General features: G+C 37.0%; 1 protein-coding gene across 8 annotated transcripts in view; it reads left to right on the forward strand.

Annotated features, from left to right (window-relative positions):
• Positions 1 to 15474, forward strand: part of MLIP (muscular LMNA interacting protein) — a 118030-nt gene extending 102556 nt beyond the window's left edge. For 5 of the 8 annotated variants that reach the window (XM_054063005.1, XM_054063002.1, XM_054063008.1 and 2 more), the window contains 3 exons: positions 6151 to 6204; positions 13085 to 13119; positions 15137 to 15473. In XM_054063005.1, coding sequence (XP_053918980.1) covers positions 6151 to 6204; positions 13085 to 13111 — 81 coding nt within the window. In that variant the 3' untranslated portion in view covers positions 13112 to 13119; positions 15137 to 15473. Of the gene's footprint in view, positions 1 to 6150; positions 6205 to 13084; positions 13120 to 15136 lie in introns of all 8 variants that reach the window. The other 3 variants (XM_054063001.1, XM_054063003.1, XM_054063004.1) reach the window with 2 other exon arrangements.
• Positions 15475 to 17376: the final 1902 nt, after the last annotated feature.

Consider the following 17376-nt stretch of genomic DNA (forward strand, 5'->3'; position numbering starts at 1 on the left):
AGTGCCAGCTTCTAATGTCTCTGTTGGCTTGTGGAGGAGATTCAATGACATGGCCTGTGGTGATGGGGGCAAGGTTGCCGTAGCTCGGAGGCTGCTTCTAATGCCAGGATCCTGATCAATGGCTGGATTTGGACTGGATAAAACTCTAGGGGAATTTGAAACCATAGAAAATGAGAATGTTAAAAACCAATCTCTACTGGTGACTTGGCAAATCGGAACTACAACCTGAGAACATGTAATATCGTAATAAAAATCAAAGACAAAATTTCAAAGATCAAAAGTTTCTGAGAGGTAAAGATTGTTATTAATAGCAAAAGCAGAAATATACTATTGAGTGAAAGATATCAAACAAGTTCTGGTGGGCATGTAACCTGTATAAGAAACAAAAATGATACTTGTACGTTTCTTATTGAAGGCAATGTGAAGGCAATGTGAAGAAAAAAACAACTCACCAGTGTAAACTATCCCAAAACATCCAGAGCTGTAGAGGAATTTGTATCTTAGATATCACTGAATGCAGATGTTTCTAGACTATTTCCTGCTGCATTTTTTGATTGTGAAAAACTCTTCAGAGGTATCAAGGAAAAGTAAACAGTGATCTGATGAACCTTTGGAATCTATGTTGTAAAGGATAAATTGGCACAATTAGAATTCCCTTGACTTTTATTGCAGGTATTGATATAATGTGTACTCTGAAGTATGACCTTAATTAACTCCACTTCCATTTACATCACAAAAATGTATAAAATACAGTTAGTTCTGGTGAAATTCTAGAGCCTGAATTGAAGAAGTCAGTATTTACCTATTTACTGTTACGGAGATGTTATGAACATCAAGGCATTAATGTTTTTTTTTTTCTCTTTTTGGCAATGTGTTCTGAACTCTGATGAAGAGATCATATATGATAAACTCTAAATTATAGTACTGGTTTTCTCTTTTTCTTAATTAAACATTTTACTAGTTATAAGATAGGCAGAACATGATCTTAACACAAATGTTCATATAGTAGGTGATATTACATACTCGAAAATTCATTCAGGGTTTGTAGTTCAGATTTAAAGTAGCTGAAGCCAAAGAACTCCATTGCATGAGAAACGCACTCAGAAAACAGGGCTTATTCAGTTTTGCAGCTAATCTGGGAAGAAAATAAGTTGGAGGAAGGTCAGCTCTGAAAATTAAATCCATTTCATTTCACACTCTCACCTGGAAAGCAGTTAAAGTTCTTCAGCTGTTATCAGTCAATGAACAACGAGCCCCTTCCTGGGGCATGGAAACACCATCTCTTCTACACAATGACTACAATTCTATAAGCCCATAAATAGTTCATAGTTAATATGCTGAGGGGAATTTCAAACACTTATGTAATTGGAAATTCTGAAACTTTCCATCCAATGCCAATGAAAATTTGAAAGCCTTTAAACACACCATAAATGAATTTAGGTTATATCAATTAATTCAAAGCAGATAGTCCTAGTCCACGTAACTAGAAGAGGTTTGAGTCCTCTGCTGCCTTACTTTATGGGCGCATAGTTTGCAGTCCTCATGCCTCAAGTTTTCATTACAGGCCTGATGCCCTTACTGCCCATCGGTCCCTGTAATCACCTCACAGCAGAAAATAAATGCTGTTATCATGATTGCCACGAAGTGCCCTGATAGTGAGTTACATTTTAATATTTTATGGAAGCGATCCAAAATGAAACATCTAGGTGAGAAAACACAGTATTCCAATGATGGGTGGGTTTTCTTACAACTTAACGCTTAATATTAATTTTCTAAATGGCTATTGAGAATTTGCAAGAGATATCAAAATGTTTTGCAGATAACTTCATTTTTCTGTTGCTAGTGTTTTCCATTGAAAAATCGTTTTTGCAAACAATGATTTGCAGCCAATTCCATCACAGACTAACCCTGTTTGAGGACTTGAGCTTGGCCTGGAAAAAGGCAGCCAAAGAAAAATAAATTCTTTGCTGGCTTGCATACATTTCCCTCTCTCCAGCCCCACCTAAAGACAAAGAATCCCTGCTTCAAAGCCCTGTAACTTCCCCAGCCTCTGCTGTTCAGATACAAACCTTTCAGTCTCTCCCCATTCTGGTGTCCTGCGAGAACCTCTCAGGGAACCATATCTGTGTGTGAGTTGACCCTCTTGTGCACATACTTACCAGTATCTGGAGAGAGTTTTGAAATCTGCAAGTAAATACAAAGGTACAGTAATGTGTAATAATGATTTGGAAGTGAGGATGTTCTATCCCATTCATGCCTGAAGGCATATTATAAATCTTTGTTGTGATCATAAACTTTCTACTTTACATTTCCTTTAATAGAAAGGTGAGAGGTGTAGAAGAATTGGGTACTTAACTGGCTGAACCTTTGAAATGGATTTTATACTGCGTGATTGGAGAGACACTATAGATATCATAATTGTAAATTGTCCCTTTAAATTAAATATTTTCTCTCCCCTTAGTTGAAGTTAGTCCCTGCTTTGCTGCTGTGGCTGTTATACCATTTATTGGTACCCACTTATTGGGTACCATTTACTGGGTTCTTCTACTCAGAAAAAGTGGTTATCTATAAAATAATTTTATGCAAAAAGTTTGCTTTTTATGCATGTATGAATAAACATTTTTAGCCTTGAGAAATTACTAGTTTTTCCTATTGTGAAAGAATATCTTCTTGTTTCAGAAGAGCCTAGAGTACGTAATTTTTTTCAAAGTGGATCAAAGACTTAACAGACTAGTTTGAAAGAATATTGTATACATGAATTTGCTCTTGTTACTGTAGTTGAAACAGTCTAATTTCTTATGTACATTACCTCTCGCTGCTTCCAAAGAGTTTTTAACCCGTGTCTCTATTAGCAAAGGTTGCAGACCCTCTAGAGAGTGACTTAGATTTGTGCAAAAGGTCTTACATTGAGAACACCTCAGAAAGCTTTATATTAGTTCAGAGGCAGCTGTGATTCATAGCACAATGAAGATAAACTGACCTTTTAAAGGCAAATATGTCTTGCTGATTACTCTACAGAGCTAAATGAACAAAGGTCTAACTAAAGATGTTATATAACCACCTCTTTTCTAAGCCTTGACTGAGTCTGCAAGAGGAATTTAATTTCACTTTGAGCTTACATGTTGCAAATACTTACATATTTTTACAATATTCCACTCTGCTCAGTACAAGTTTTGCAGCCACAAACGTAGATTTGTCTAGTTTACTCTTTCACTGTTCTTAGAAGTAATAAAATGAATGTTACATTACTGGAAAACTGAGTGACATCTATAAAAAGTTAAGAATTATTAATTGAACTTGCAAGCATAGTGCAGAAATCTGTAACTGGCAAAGGAAACAAGAATTGGAATCATAGAAGAAATAATGTAATCTTCCATCATCAACAGATGCAATTCTTTTACAGTAGAAGAAAATAGGGCTTCTTGCCCTCTGTTTTGACATGGCTATGAAAGACTGCCAGGGACGGCACTTGATGAGTTCTTGCTAAGACAACGTAGTCGGACTTGCATTCACAGTTCTGATCTTGTGGACACAGGCACATTTCTATATGACTCAGAGGGATGACAGTCATGCAAAGTCTAGTAAGGAAGGCTTAATTCCACCTCATTCTGTCTGCTTTGCATTCTGGCACTTCTAAGTTGACTGCCTGGTACTGTGACATTGATAGCTCAGTTTTGCAGAGACGTGACCATACTCTCAGAGGATATTTTCCCTGTGCTTAGAGTCATAATTTGCACTATGATTCAGATACAAGGATGAGTTTAATAAGTCTGAGTTTAATAAGGTAGGCTCTCTGTCCTGTTAAGTGTCCTCCAAATACCCTGGGCTGACCACTGTGCAGAAAAGATAACATGGTGATGCCAATGCCCTCCTTTAGTACTTCTCCAGACAGTGAAAGACCTGATTACAGTGCTTAGCTCACCCAACAGAGATTCTAACTTCTCTCTCTTCCAAAAGAGTCCGGTCTTTACCTATGGAGCTGCAGAAAGAGAGTGCTCTGGGACAGCAAGTTCCATCCTGCTTGTGGGACTGGCATTTAAGAATAGAAAAATCGTATTTGTAAGGAAAAATCTGCTGTGAAAGAATGAAACTCTCTAGTCTCTTGGTTAAACTCTGGCAGGACAGGCACAAGACCTTTTTCATAGCAAGTCTGACACATTTCAGACTGCATTGACACTTGATGGAAAGAACACAGGGAATAGGCCTCCAGCTCATTAAGATGAAGTCACTCAAGCCAAAGCACTCGGCTCCTTTGCAGCTGATGGAGGCAGAGTTGCACTATTCCACAGAAACCCCCACTGCCTTTCTTTCAGAGACCTACAAGACTAAGTGTTATTTCAGCAGGAAGGATGCAGCACTTGGCTTATGTACTCATATTCACTAAAGTACTAAAAGTTCTTTATAAATGTAGCCATGTGTGACTTCCTTAAGTCTAGACCCCGTGTCATGGCAGAATCAGGTCTCCAGGTACCTGACTAGTCGAAGGTATAGACTCTTCTACAATATCTTCAGGGATTTTATGTCAGAGAAGCCTTGTGAAAACATAGAGAACCGTATATTGTTCGGTTTTTGTCCAAGTCTTAAGATTGTATTTTTTTTCCCCATTATTAATCAGTGAAGTCCTTTTTCACCTCTCACTTGTCTTCTTTCAAGCCTCTCCAAAATGATTAATGTTAAGAGCGTCTGTCCGGAAAATACAGATAATTTTTCCTCTCTCGGATGCTGTTATAGATGTTCGCTCATTCAAAAGAGGATGCTATCAAAATAAAGAAAGCAAATGTATTCCTTGGATGAAAAAAGAGGCCAGGTGTGCAGCGGAGGGAAGGACGTTGCCACTAAGAGGATCTAACATCCTTACACCTTCCATACCCTTCCTTTGCCTAAAATTATTTCCTTGTCTAAATTTACTGAATAAATAAATAAAATTATTGCCTAAAGTTTTCAGTTGCTTTTTTGTTTATTGGGGAAAAAAATAATTGTTAAATGAGTCAAAGCTTCTGTAACTGCTTCTGTCATTGCTAGTGTTGAATGTTACTTCCCTGAAAATTAATCACGGCAAATTTACAAAGAGAGAGAGAAACACATGGCACATCCATAATGTAACTACAGAAAATTACAGTACACTCCACTCCATTATCCTTCTTTGTGCATAGGGACAGTTTAGCAGAGCAGTTTTGCTTCTCAAAAAAACACAGTTTCAAAATTAATTTTCTTGGGGAAAGAGTGGTACATTTTTAAGCAACACACCATTTGTTAATTTACTGTTCAATCTAAGTAGCAAAACAAATTAATGCCTTTTATACATTAAAAACAGCAGGCTTCTTCCAGCTTTGTTTTCATACAAACCGAAAATAGCCAAGCCCCAATACTCTCAGCAGCCTTTGCTCTAAAGAGAATGTCTCTGCATTACTGTTTTGGAAAACCTCACAAACTTAGGATCTTAACACTGTCTTTATAAGCTCTGGATTATCTATTTATCTGTATTCTAATTAAAATCTTATTGAAATTGGGATGGTTGTTCACTTGAGTCACATCCGTCAAACTTCATCACTCAGATGCAAGTTCTACAGAACTCAAAACACTGGAAAATTACTGGGATCTAAAAATCCTCTCTACATACTAATTACTGTTATATAGCATTTTTTAGTTAAATATTTGTATGATTTGTGTCTCTGAAATTTAAGATTAAGGAGGTTTTGAAGGAGATTTAAGAAGACAGATATTCAAAGTGACAGAAATATGGTTGCAGTTTCAAATAACTTTATGTGCATTATCTCATATTAAATATATTATAAGGTGGGTGTCCATGCTATGATTTTCACTTGAGATGTCTCTTTCAGACTGGAAAGTGATTTATCCCTTCCCCACCCCTTTAATTATAGGAATGTGATACAACAAAAAACAGACTGTACCCTGAAATAGATTTTCATATAGACAAGGAATACTAAGAGAGTCTGTTCAACAGTGAACCTCTTGAGCATGAATGGGATCTCATTGCCTTGCTATCATTTTCATGACTGAGAGTATTGGCTTTGATTATTAAACTTCAGTGATGTTTTATACAGAAACTGAACTGATAACGGGTTTCTTTTTTTCTTTTTTTTTTTTAACCTCGTGCACCCTCCAACCTGTGACATCTTGGCATGGCAGCTCAGTCATCCCATAGTGCCGATTCCGGAAAACGAAGCACTCAGCTCTAAGGAGGTAATAGTTTAATGGGTTTAAGCATTTGTGTGCTAGCTTTATCTTTTCTTTATGTAGCTTGGATAGAGTAGGTGAGCAAAAATGTCCTCAGCTTCCACATCTGCTTTCGTCCAGTGCACAGACTAGTTAAGCTTTAGTTATTTTTAATGATTAGTGAAGAAAAAAAAGAGTTGTTTTGCAGACAATAGCGTTTATGTGAATTTAGAGTAACACTAACAATTACACTTTGGCTTCCTGATACGTGTTATTGGAACGTTATCAAGTGGGATTTGTTAAATTATGCTGTTAGCCCAAGTTAAATCACACATTGCACAATTTGCAGTCACTGATATAGCTTCTGTTTTAAATACCAAGTACCACTATCAGAAGGACAAAGAATAATTAGATATTGAGAATTTTATAAAGGACTGTCAAGAAAACATAAGACAACACATACTGCAAGTTTGCCCAACATCAAAATTCAGTGCCAGTTTCATTTGATTTTGAAGAAGGAGACAAATCTTGAAGTCTAAATTCTGTCGCCAATTCCCCACTGCTTTTACGTATCTAAAATCTAGGACCTTAGTGGTTACCACCTTTGATAATTCATTCAGTGAGAGCTGAAGCAATTTGCTATGCATCATTAATTTTCTCTTGAGATAGAGCATATAAAAATTAAAAAGGATCTGCTGGCACAGGCAAGCCTTCTTTTCCAACAAGGTCATGAACATGAAGCTGAAGTATAGTCTTATGTTTGAAATAAACATATACAATGTAATTAACAGTCATATTCTTTACTGCAGGTTTAAAATTTAGTAAAACATGTTTAATTAAAGGACATTTTCACCATTATTTTAGAAAATCACATAAGAAGATGTACCGATAATGTACCAATAATAGCAGCACAAGTGCATTTCTGACACAAGAATGAGTTTAACTCCCGAAACTTTCTTTCATTACCAGTTGCATTCTTATAACTTTTTCACAAGTTTTTTGATGAGTTTAACGATGTTGATAGGAATCATAATTACATTTTCATAAATGTTTAATTTATTATTTTAAAATTAGGTTCTAGTCTTAAAAAGCAGACTAAAAGGAGCAAAATGAACATTTAAATAAATATAACGGATGCTTATCATAGAATCATAGAGTCACAGAAACATAGAATCATAGAACCACAGAACTATAGAACCACAAAATCATAGAATGGTTTGAATTGGAAGGAACCCTAAAGATCAACTGATTCCATGCTCTACTGCCATGGGCAGAGACACCCCTTACTAGATCAGGCTGCCCAAGGCTCCATCCAACCTGGCCTTGAACACTTCCAGGGTGGGGTTGTCAATAATTGCTATCAAATGAGTAACATTAATTTGAAAATTATAGAGTGAATTTTGAGGCCAAGACCTCCACATGTTGGAAGCAGAGGGTTTGCTTGAATTTTGAGTTTATTGGCAAAGCCTGTCAATATATTCTTACAGTTTATCTTAGTTTCCGCCGAAAAATAAGGTTAAAAAAAGAAGTTAAAGAAAGAAAAATAGTAGTAAACATCTCATTCGTTGGGTAGATCGAGGGACTGCTGTTCTGCACCAGGTGTATATGAGACATCAGAATAACCTCTTATTCTCATGCACATGCCTGACCTCTCTGTGCAGGGAGTCAGGGATCTGGAGGTACTACATTGCCTGTTGTCTGAATCTCCACCAGGACCTTCCATCCACCTCCCTTTTTCCTTGCCTTTGACCTTTCTGTTTGTTTCTATACCATCAATCTACTTCCTTTGCCTCCCAGGAGCCAATTCTTTGTTCTTTTGAAAGCAATTGTTATGGTTTTGGCTGTTGATCTATCCAAAGCACACCTCAAGATGCCTCAAAATATGAGGTTGGACAACAAACACCTTGCTGAGCTTCTCAGATAGGATGTTTCTCTCCATATCATCTGTAAAGTTTCTGAAATATTATTGAATTTCATTAGAAGGCAGTGAGGAGGCCTGAATATGTCTGAGGACAAATTAATAGTTGAGATAAAATAGATTTACACTACGTCAGGGACTCTAAAATGTGTGTGTACACATATATACATACTTATATATACATTTATGTATAAAAGTGTATAGGTATGTGAGTGTGTGTATGTGTTAGTAGGCATGTGTGTATATCCATATGCGGTCTCTGACGATGCAACTGATTTTCTCTATTTGAAAACAATATGGGGAAAAGCCAATATCTAGATTCCCACCTCTCATTCTGCTTCTTTACAATTTGCACACTGAGGATGAGCTTTGCAGAGCTAATGGAGAGATCAGTCTTTTCAAAGAGAACTCTTTTAAGAAATATGATACATAATTTAACTGATGCACCATTTAAATCACTTCAGAGTGTGAAGCATCTCATATGACATAGAAAAGTCAGACTACTACGACTAAGAAAACGTGAGGTTGTAAAATATTCTAAATTTATGTCAATAGGAACAAAAGTGAAAAATTCCTTTGGTAAGAGGCCAAGTTGATCTGTTCAAAGACAGATAAAATATACAGCACTGTCTTCTAAAAGTTCCTTCTTATTATAAACAAACACTTTGAACAGAATTTCTATCAACCAATTTATAAAAAAACCCCTAAATGTACTCCAACAGCTGGAACATTTGTACCAATAAATATCTCTGCTGAAATTGTGATTGCATTTATAAAGAGCAAAGACAATCAGCTGGGAAGAAAAGGATTTATCCGGGCTGTTATCAGTACTCTTTTTATTTCCCTTGATTAACGTCTTGTTGGATGACGGTCATTCACCACTTACAATGATGTTAACTAGAGGCAAATAGCTTTGGAAAAAAAGAAAGTGTCTGATACCATTTGGTACAGCTGAGCAAGCGAAGTATTTGTGCTGCTTCCCTGGGTCCTGTCACCACATGTAGACACAGCAGGAAGGTGGTGAGCAGCCTCACCACAAGCTGGTCAGGAAATAATGTAAAGAGATGACACAATTTCTGTTTTCTCTGTTACAAATCAAAGGAGGTCTCCCTGAATTAACTTTCCAAAGAACTTGAACAAGGCATGATATCTAATTCCTCTCCCAGTCCCCAATTTTTAATCTCATTTTTAGCAGGAGGGGACACTATGTTGGCCATGTTGAGACTAAGAAATGTCTTTCTATGCATAGGCAGTGGCAAAGAAGCCACAAGCACGTTGCGAGACAAACTCCTTTGCTCATTGTCAGTCAAGGAGTACTGAGTAAAGTCTATTGTACAACTACTTTAGATTCATATAATCATTTTGCTGCAGCTGTTGCACTATTTTATCTGTTTGTTATTCTGGAAAGATCTGCAATATTCCTGAAAGATCTGCAATAATCATTTGACAAAATAATAGCATCTGTAAGGCAATTATTCATAAAAAGAGATTTTTCATGAGAAAAAACCCGTTCCATTGACTTCAGCGGTGACAGGTTTTCACTGACTGTTTTGTGCAAATTTTTGAGAGCTTTAGTATAAGAAACCGGGTTGGGTTTTTTTTGGTTTTTTTTGGTTTTTTTTTTAACTAGGGGAAACAATTAATCTGCCCTGCTCCATTTTAAACAACTTTAATAGAAGAAGTCTTGAAATTTTAAATTCTATGAAAATATCAATAAGATCCAAAGTTCTATTATATGTTGCTCTCAATCTTTATTTACTTAAGGAGTGCTTCTGGTCAGAGGTCACCATTAGTATTAATCATTGATAGATTCCACACATAATAAGAAAATGCACCCATCTCATGAAAGAGTTCTTGTACTAAAGAATTTAACTAAAGGGTCTTATGTTAGGGTTCTTCCAGTTGAAAGAACTGTTATTGAACTCTGGATTTACAAAGAAAATCCTGGAGCATGTAGCAGGGATGGAAGAGCACGGGCTGTGCCCACAGTGAAGACCTGCCTTTCCCTGCCCCCCGTGGGAAGGTGTGAGGGCAGGGTACGGCTACTCAAAGGTTAACTCCTTCGTTTAAGCACCTGCTTCTTGGCAAGGTTCAGACTGGATATCAGGAAAAAAAAATTCACAGAAAGGGTCATTGGGCAGGGGCAGAGGCTGCCCAGGGAGGTGGTGGAGTCCCCATCCCTGGAGGTATTCAAAAGACGGGTAGATGAGGTGCTCAGGGATGTGATTTAGTCGCGGATAGGATGATTGGACACGATGATCCAAGAGGTATTTTCCAACCTAGTGATTCTGTGATTCTTCCATTTGGTGCTGGGACAGGTCCTTCCCTGCATGTAGACATATTGAGGTGCAAGACTGCGTTGCTCTTTGTGGTTTCCTTGCAGACAAACATGGGCTGTCCACCACTCACATTGTGGATGCACTAAGCACTTATTACTTTCAGTTTTGTGTAAAAGCCCCTTACCTCAAGACAGTGGAGAGCTGGTATATACTAGTGTTACACTGTGATGCAGTCAGCAAGCATTTCTTCTGGTTCTATACCTGGGATGCAGGATCCGAGCAATTTTTGCAGCAGTGCTAATTTGCAGAGTTTATGAATCATCTAATGAGCTAGGGGTCATTAGGCAATTCACAAAGAATCCTGCACAAACAGAGACTGAGCCTAGAGATTAAGGCAGCAAATAATAAGGTGAAGAGCAAGAGCAATACATACAAAAAAAAGCTCTCAGATAATGCAACTTAGAAATTATTTTGATGTTACTTGCCTCCTAATTCAGAACTGTTTTGATGTGGCCTGTGATGTTCCAAAATATTTTGCAATAAAATGAACAGCACATCCCTGAAATGATAGTCTCACCACTCAGTTTATTTTGACCAAGCCAAGGATGCAGCCCTAGGCTTTCTCCTTATCATCATAGCAGTTCATTTAACTGAAAATAAAACTACCCTGCAAATGAGCTTTTAATTTAAGTAAAATGCTTTTGCTGAAAGAATAAGAACTTCAGGTGTTAGTTGTGACAAATTCTTTAACCTCCAAAATGGATGAGCCACTAGAATAGAATAGTCAACGACTTTCTTCTGATATTTGTAAATAGAAAGGTAGGTCTAAATAATACACATTTGTCACTTCTCAAAAAAAAAAATTTAAGTATCAGCAAATATACTTTATATTTTAACAATGGTTTAAACTTTTGAATTTTTAGTACTTTATGTACATAATAGGAAATTTATACTTACAACAGGTATTTGGGTGATACTTTTGGCCAATTTCATCCTTGTTTTAAGTAAAAAGTTTTGGTTACAATCTACTGACATGAAAGAGCATATTAAATCACTAAGCATTAACAAGGAAGAAGCTTTTTATGCATTTATAGGGTTTTATTTCTAATGTGATGGCTATAAAAAGGATTACTGTGAATGTGGTAAGTATATATTAAAAAGGTGGAAAGGCTAGTAATGTAAATGTGATACAGAGAAAGTACAAAATGTCAGTATGTCATTTTAATTGCCATATTCATCTAATTCGATTTGGCTTTAAGAAAGGGCTATTGTATTTTGTCCCTTTTAAGTAGTGGCAGAAATACCGTATAACAGTTTCAGAGGAAATGATCTTCCCCTGAAGAAATAGAACACAGCTGTAGTTTGAAGAAAGCTTTTTTATTATTCAGTACTTAAGTAACACACAAGTAATATTTATCACAGAATTAGACAGAAAATGGTTTTAGTGTCTGACCAACTCTCAGATAAAAAACATTTTTGCCTATGGCTAGTTAAATCTTTCCCACTAGTTTCTTCCTCACCTTTCACCACTAAGCTGCCAATAACCCCACTTAAATAGTAGGAGAGGGAAAACAGATATCCCTTAGCTTACTCTTCATATTAAACAAGCCCTATAACCTTCCCTCATGTGTTAAATGCTTTTTGCCAGAAGTCAAGGAATGCTCACATCCATCTTGATGGTTCTCCATTGGATTTCTTCTGTTTTCTTCAACTCTTTCCTGTTGTGAAGGCTCAAAACTAGAAACTACATTCAGATGCAGCCTCACTAGTGCCCGGCAGAAGGGAATAATATATTCCCCCAACCTGCTAGCTATGCTCTAATTAATGCGCCACAATAAGGGTAATTCATGTTCAGTTTGGTGTCAATCAGACCTCAGGTCCTTCTCTGCAGAGCCTCTACCCAGCCAGTCAGTCATCAGCCTGTACCACCACATGGGGTCGTTCACTTCCTCTGCCCATCTTGTTCCCTGCCAGATGCAGATTTTTACGTTTTCCTTTATTCACAAAGCTCCTGCTAGCCTATTCCCCAAGTCCGGCAAAGTCCTCCAGAATAGGAGCTGTACTCGTAGTTTCTCAGTCTCTCCCTTCCTCCAAAGCTAGTGGCATCCACAGACTTACTGGACATGTAGGCTCTTCTTTCACTCAGATCCCTCATGGAGATGTCACCATAGCATCTTCTGAAATGCCACCTGGAGACTTGGAACTGTTGACTACTATTGTTTGAGACCAGTGGTCTGGCCACTGGTTATTCACCCACTCTGTAGCTCATCCTGCTCTTTGGTTTTGGTAGAAGATTACTGCAGAAGACTGTGTTGGAAGCCTTGTTAAAGTGGAGGAAAACAGCATCCACATCACGTCTCAATGCAAGGTTGGCCACATGCTCTGTCCTCTCACGATGTGGTCCAAAAACGTGGTGGAAACCCAACATGAGTCTGAAATGTCCTCTAACATGCTTTTAAGTAAGATGATGTTTATCTGTTGAAATTTGCTACGTGCAGTATACTTCCTCAAAAATATCAAAACATAAAAAAATACCCCCAGTTCACTAAGTATAGTTATAAATTAACAGTGCAAGAAACCAGTGCTTTTAAAAGGCAAGGTGCTGTATGAAGCTGCCCAATAGTTTATAGAACTGTGCCTTCTTAACATACTGCTTTTTTATTCTCCTCTCCATTTTGATTTCACCTTTTACTTCTTCTTTTGTCTTCAGGTTGCCAATGAAAGAGGTTCTGTTTAGCTATGATGGTGAGTAATACTATTTTTCTGACTTGATTATAGTCACACTTTGAATATGTAACTACTTTATGGTCATTTTAACAGATCTTTATGGTTTTCTTTAAAAATATGATAGGATGCTTTAGCTGTGCAATTTAGTGTTTGAATAATAAGCTGGCTTTGGTGAATGATATTCTATTTTTAGTGAATGATTTTCTATTAAAAATGATTAATGCACTATAATTCCATTTCTTAGCATCACAAAATAAAGTCAGTGTTGAATTGATTTTAAGTAGAATACAACCAAATAGTTGGAAGACATTAAGGTATGGTCTGGAATTAGATTATGAAGTAATGTCGTTGAAATAAAACTAATATTCTTTTCTATTTGAGTGCATAGCCACACAGTGCCATTAAAATTAATGGTTTTCTTCAGTGCAGGTGATAGAAAAGGCTGAAATGTTTGATTTTTTTTTTTTTGTTTCAAACTTCATAAAAAAGGTTAATTATGACTTAAAGTTTATGTCACTTATTATTAAGAACTTGGGAATAGATCATAGAAAAGGAAAAGAATATCTGAAGGAATACGGAGGTAAATTGGAGTATTCAGGATGACACAGACTAATGAATATTACCATTAAAATTCTTAACCAAGGCAGTTTCTCGAACGTTTATAATGAGCAGGATGAGTACATTCCCAGAGAAATGGAGAAAGGCAAACACAATGTCATATCTGAAAAAGGAGGAGAGGAAAACCTAAAGAATTACAGAAAAGTCATCCCTAATAGCATTTCCAAGACACTGGAACAAAGTATTGAAAAAACCGTTTTGTAGGCTTCTAGAGAATAGTAAGGAGAGAAGAGAACTTGCACAGGGACACGTCAGAAACAAATCCTATCAGGTTCATCTCATTTCCTTCTCTGACAGCAAAACAGATACAGGAGATGTGTTTGATGCAGCCTGTCTTCAACACAGTCCCGTGTGACATTCATAAGCAAGTAAAGCAGATACGGAGTAAATTAAATTCACGTAAGGTAGATGTGCAACTGATTGGAAAGCTGGACTCTGGAAACAAGCATTTGCTGCTCAAGTGGGAGAACATCTCACACAGGCTTCCGCAATTTATGTCTTCTAGCTCTAGCGCTATAAGACATTGCTATTAATTGCTTGCTCAGTCACATTGACAGTAAGCTTACCCAATTTATAGATAATATCCTTTTGGGAGGACTTGCAAGCAGCCTGGAAGGCAGGATAAGAATTAAAAATATGCCATTTACATTAGAGGAATGGCTTGAAATCAATGTGATAGTATGAACTGAAATAAAACACGAAAGTAATATGAAAAGCACGGCTGGAAAAGGAATGACAACAATACTGCAGGAGTATCTAAGGATTACATGGGACCACAAACTGAATCTAAAGAGAGAGTCTTTTACGAATAATACTATTCCAGGGAGATGCTGAAGGGAATGCTTATAATATGATGGAGGTAATTACTCATCTTTGTTCAGTATTAGCAAAGAATCAGTTGCATGGGATATGGGAAATAAATGGGAGATGTAGAAAAGACGAAAAGCTTTCAGTGTCTTCACGCAGAAGGAGAGAAATAAAGTCAGAGTAGAGGCACAGCAGTTTATATCTTTTCATACTGGACTATTAAAAATGGATATCAGTCACTTCGCCACCTTTCCTGAAGTTGGGAGAAAAAGAAATGGGCCTAAATTTCGAGGAGAGGAATTTAGTTTAGATTTTGACTAATCACAACTATGTGGAAATTTAAGAGAGAAAACAGTTTACTTCAGGCTGCCTCAAAATGGGAAAGCAGCTCACGAGGTAGGTTAGGTCTCTCAGCTATCATCTTCTCCCACAGCTGTAGCAAAAGTGAGGTGGGTGAATATATCTTTAGGGTTTGGGGTTTTTTTCTGTGAAACTGTGTTTGATCAAGTTGTATAAATTAGGAAAACTAAGTGATCAATGTGCATGCTATACAGTTGATTAATCTGTACTTTTGATAACTCGTGTTCATGTGAAAACTCTTCTTTTGCAGCCCTGAACTAGGATCAAGAGCTAGAACCGTAGAGTATTTTGAGGCCTGTTTCCATAGAGAAGGAATCTACGGCACAGATGTTATTTGAAACAAACGAAAAAAAATTGCTTCCAGTATGCTAATTGCAAAGCTGTAATCACAATCAAATACTCTTTCAAGGGATAATCTTATGTACTAGCATAATTAACCCCCGAGATACACACATGAATGTGCCATATTGAAAAATCATTTCTTGAAGTGCTTGCTGGTTTAAGAGATGCCCAATATAACACAGCGTATTTTCTTTAGAATTAATATAAACATTGAAATTAAATAAAGCTGTATTTTTGTTGCAAAGCGTTTACTGTGATTCTTATTTTTACTCCTGTAAATCTAGCTCTCTGCACTTCAAATAGCCGAGAAAGGATGTCAGCATCACTGGGAAAAGAATGCTCCTACGCTCTTGACCTTGGTCACATTTTGCCACCACACAAACACTTATGTTTTGTGAAATACTCCGGGAATTATTCATGTTTGTCTCAGCCCTCAGAGCAATCAGCATACGCAGTAATTCTTCCCTGCCATGCAATGTTCGTAGCCCTTTTGGTCAGACAGTATCTATGCCCGCTAGTGAGTGCAGGTGGATTTGCCAGCTGCACTCCTGGTGCACATGGAAGATTCACCACTTTCCTCTCCAGTTTATGCTGCTGTATTTTTCACCCCGTGCTGCTCCCACGCAATTTTTCCTGAGCACGGATCTTAAACAATTTTCTTCCAAAACGCATTATAAAAGCTTAAGGACACTGACTGTTCTTGCATGAGTCAACCACCTTCTCCCTGATCCCTCGGTCCTTTGAATCACAGACCACCCCCCAGGTACGCACGCGCTCAGACCTTTTGCATCACAGCCCTGTCCTGCTGTGCAGGAGCATTTTCCCTCCTGACACGCTGCTATGTGTTGTGGTTAAGATTAATCTTTTAACGAGAATTGCTGCTGCTTTCATTAAAATTAATGCAATGAACTAATTTATAAAATATTATCATAGTTAAAACATTAACATTAAAACCAGTTTAAATTGAATAGTCCTTAGGCTACTCAGTATCTTGCACTATTGGTCCTGGTGTGATTTCAATCCAGCCCGCATTTAAACTCATGAAATATGGAACTGTGAAAACAGAAGACAAGTTCAGAAATCAGTGACTCTCTCTGCATGGGTGAAATATATATTTTTCCCTTGATACAGGAACACACGTCCTCCAGAATGTCGTCAACAGATTTATAGATTTATAAGTTTAGTTTTTGTACCAATTTCTTTTCTCAGTGAAATAATAATAGAAGTTAAGTCTGTATCTCTTTTGGACAGTGTGCCCATTAACCAGATGGTGAAAAAAAATAGAGGAAAACATTTCAATGAGTTGAAGAGAGAGTTGCTGAGTCAGAAATGAAATCATGTAGGTAAATATAACAAAAACTATCGAAAACTTTAAAAGATAGATAAAAATTCATAGATATAAACACATCTATAATTATAAAGGTGTTATAATTACTGTACAAGTTGTAATAGGTCTAGCCACCAAGGACCTAAGAATGTTTCTTCTTTTCAGGACAGTACTGAAGTGGGTAAAAATAATATTTAGAACCAATATGATCTGTGTGATTCTCAAAAGTCTTAGCAAGGTTTCCTACCCATTTTTTTTCGAAGCATATGTATTGTTCTGAATTTGTTCTAAACCAAACTTTCTTTTTCACTTGAATTTCATTTTTTAAAGCCAAAATCTTATCTGGCATGTCTAGCCAAGAGAATTATTCACATGGTATGGCTTAGCTTTAAATTAGCCCAGGTGACAGACTGAAGCCCATAGGTGGAAGGAACACAAGTGAGAGAAAGAACTGCTGAGATTACAGGAAAGGCAAAAGAGGAATCGTTTTGTTGGTTTCTGGGTTTGTGAGTTTGTTCATCTAGTGCATGCTTTAAAAAACATTTCCGCCACCTATTCAAACAGCTTCTGTCTATGAATGAAAAATGAGAATATATTGGCAATCATAGTCTAGGAAGTCTATGCTGAGAAACCAGTGGTAAAAGTATTAGGAGAAAAAAATCCTTTAAGGAGAGATTATATAGAGCAAAACTCAAATTGACTATATTCGCAGTTGTACTATAAAATTAATGGATGATGTGAAGCATGTAGTCCAAGTTCTGATGTCTTTACCCTGCTTTTAATCATTATTTTTCAGTTAAAATACACAATCCTGTCAGGAT

Source organism: Cuculus canorus, chromosome 3, assembly GCF_017976375.1.
Source record: "Cuculus canorus isolate bCucCan1 chromosome 3, bCucCan1.pri, whole genome shotgun sequence".
Taxonomy (NCBI): Eukaryota; Metazoa; Chordata; class Aves; order Cuculiformes; family Cuculidae; genus Cuculus; species Cuculus canorus.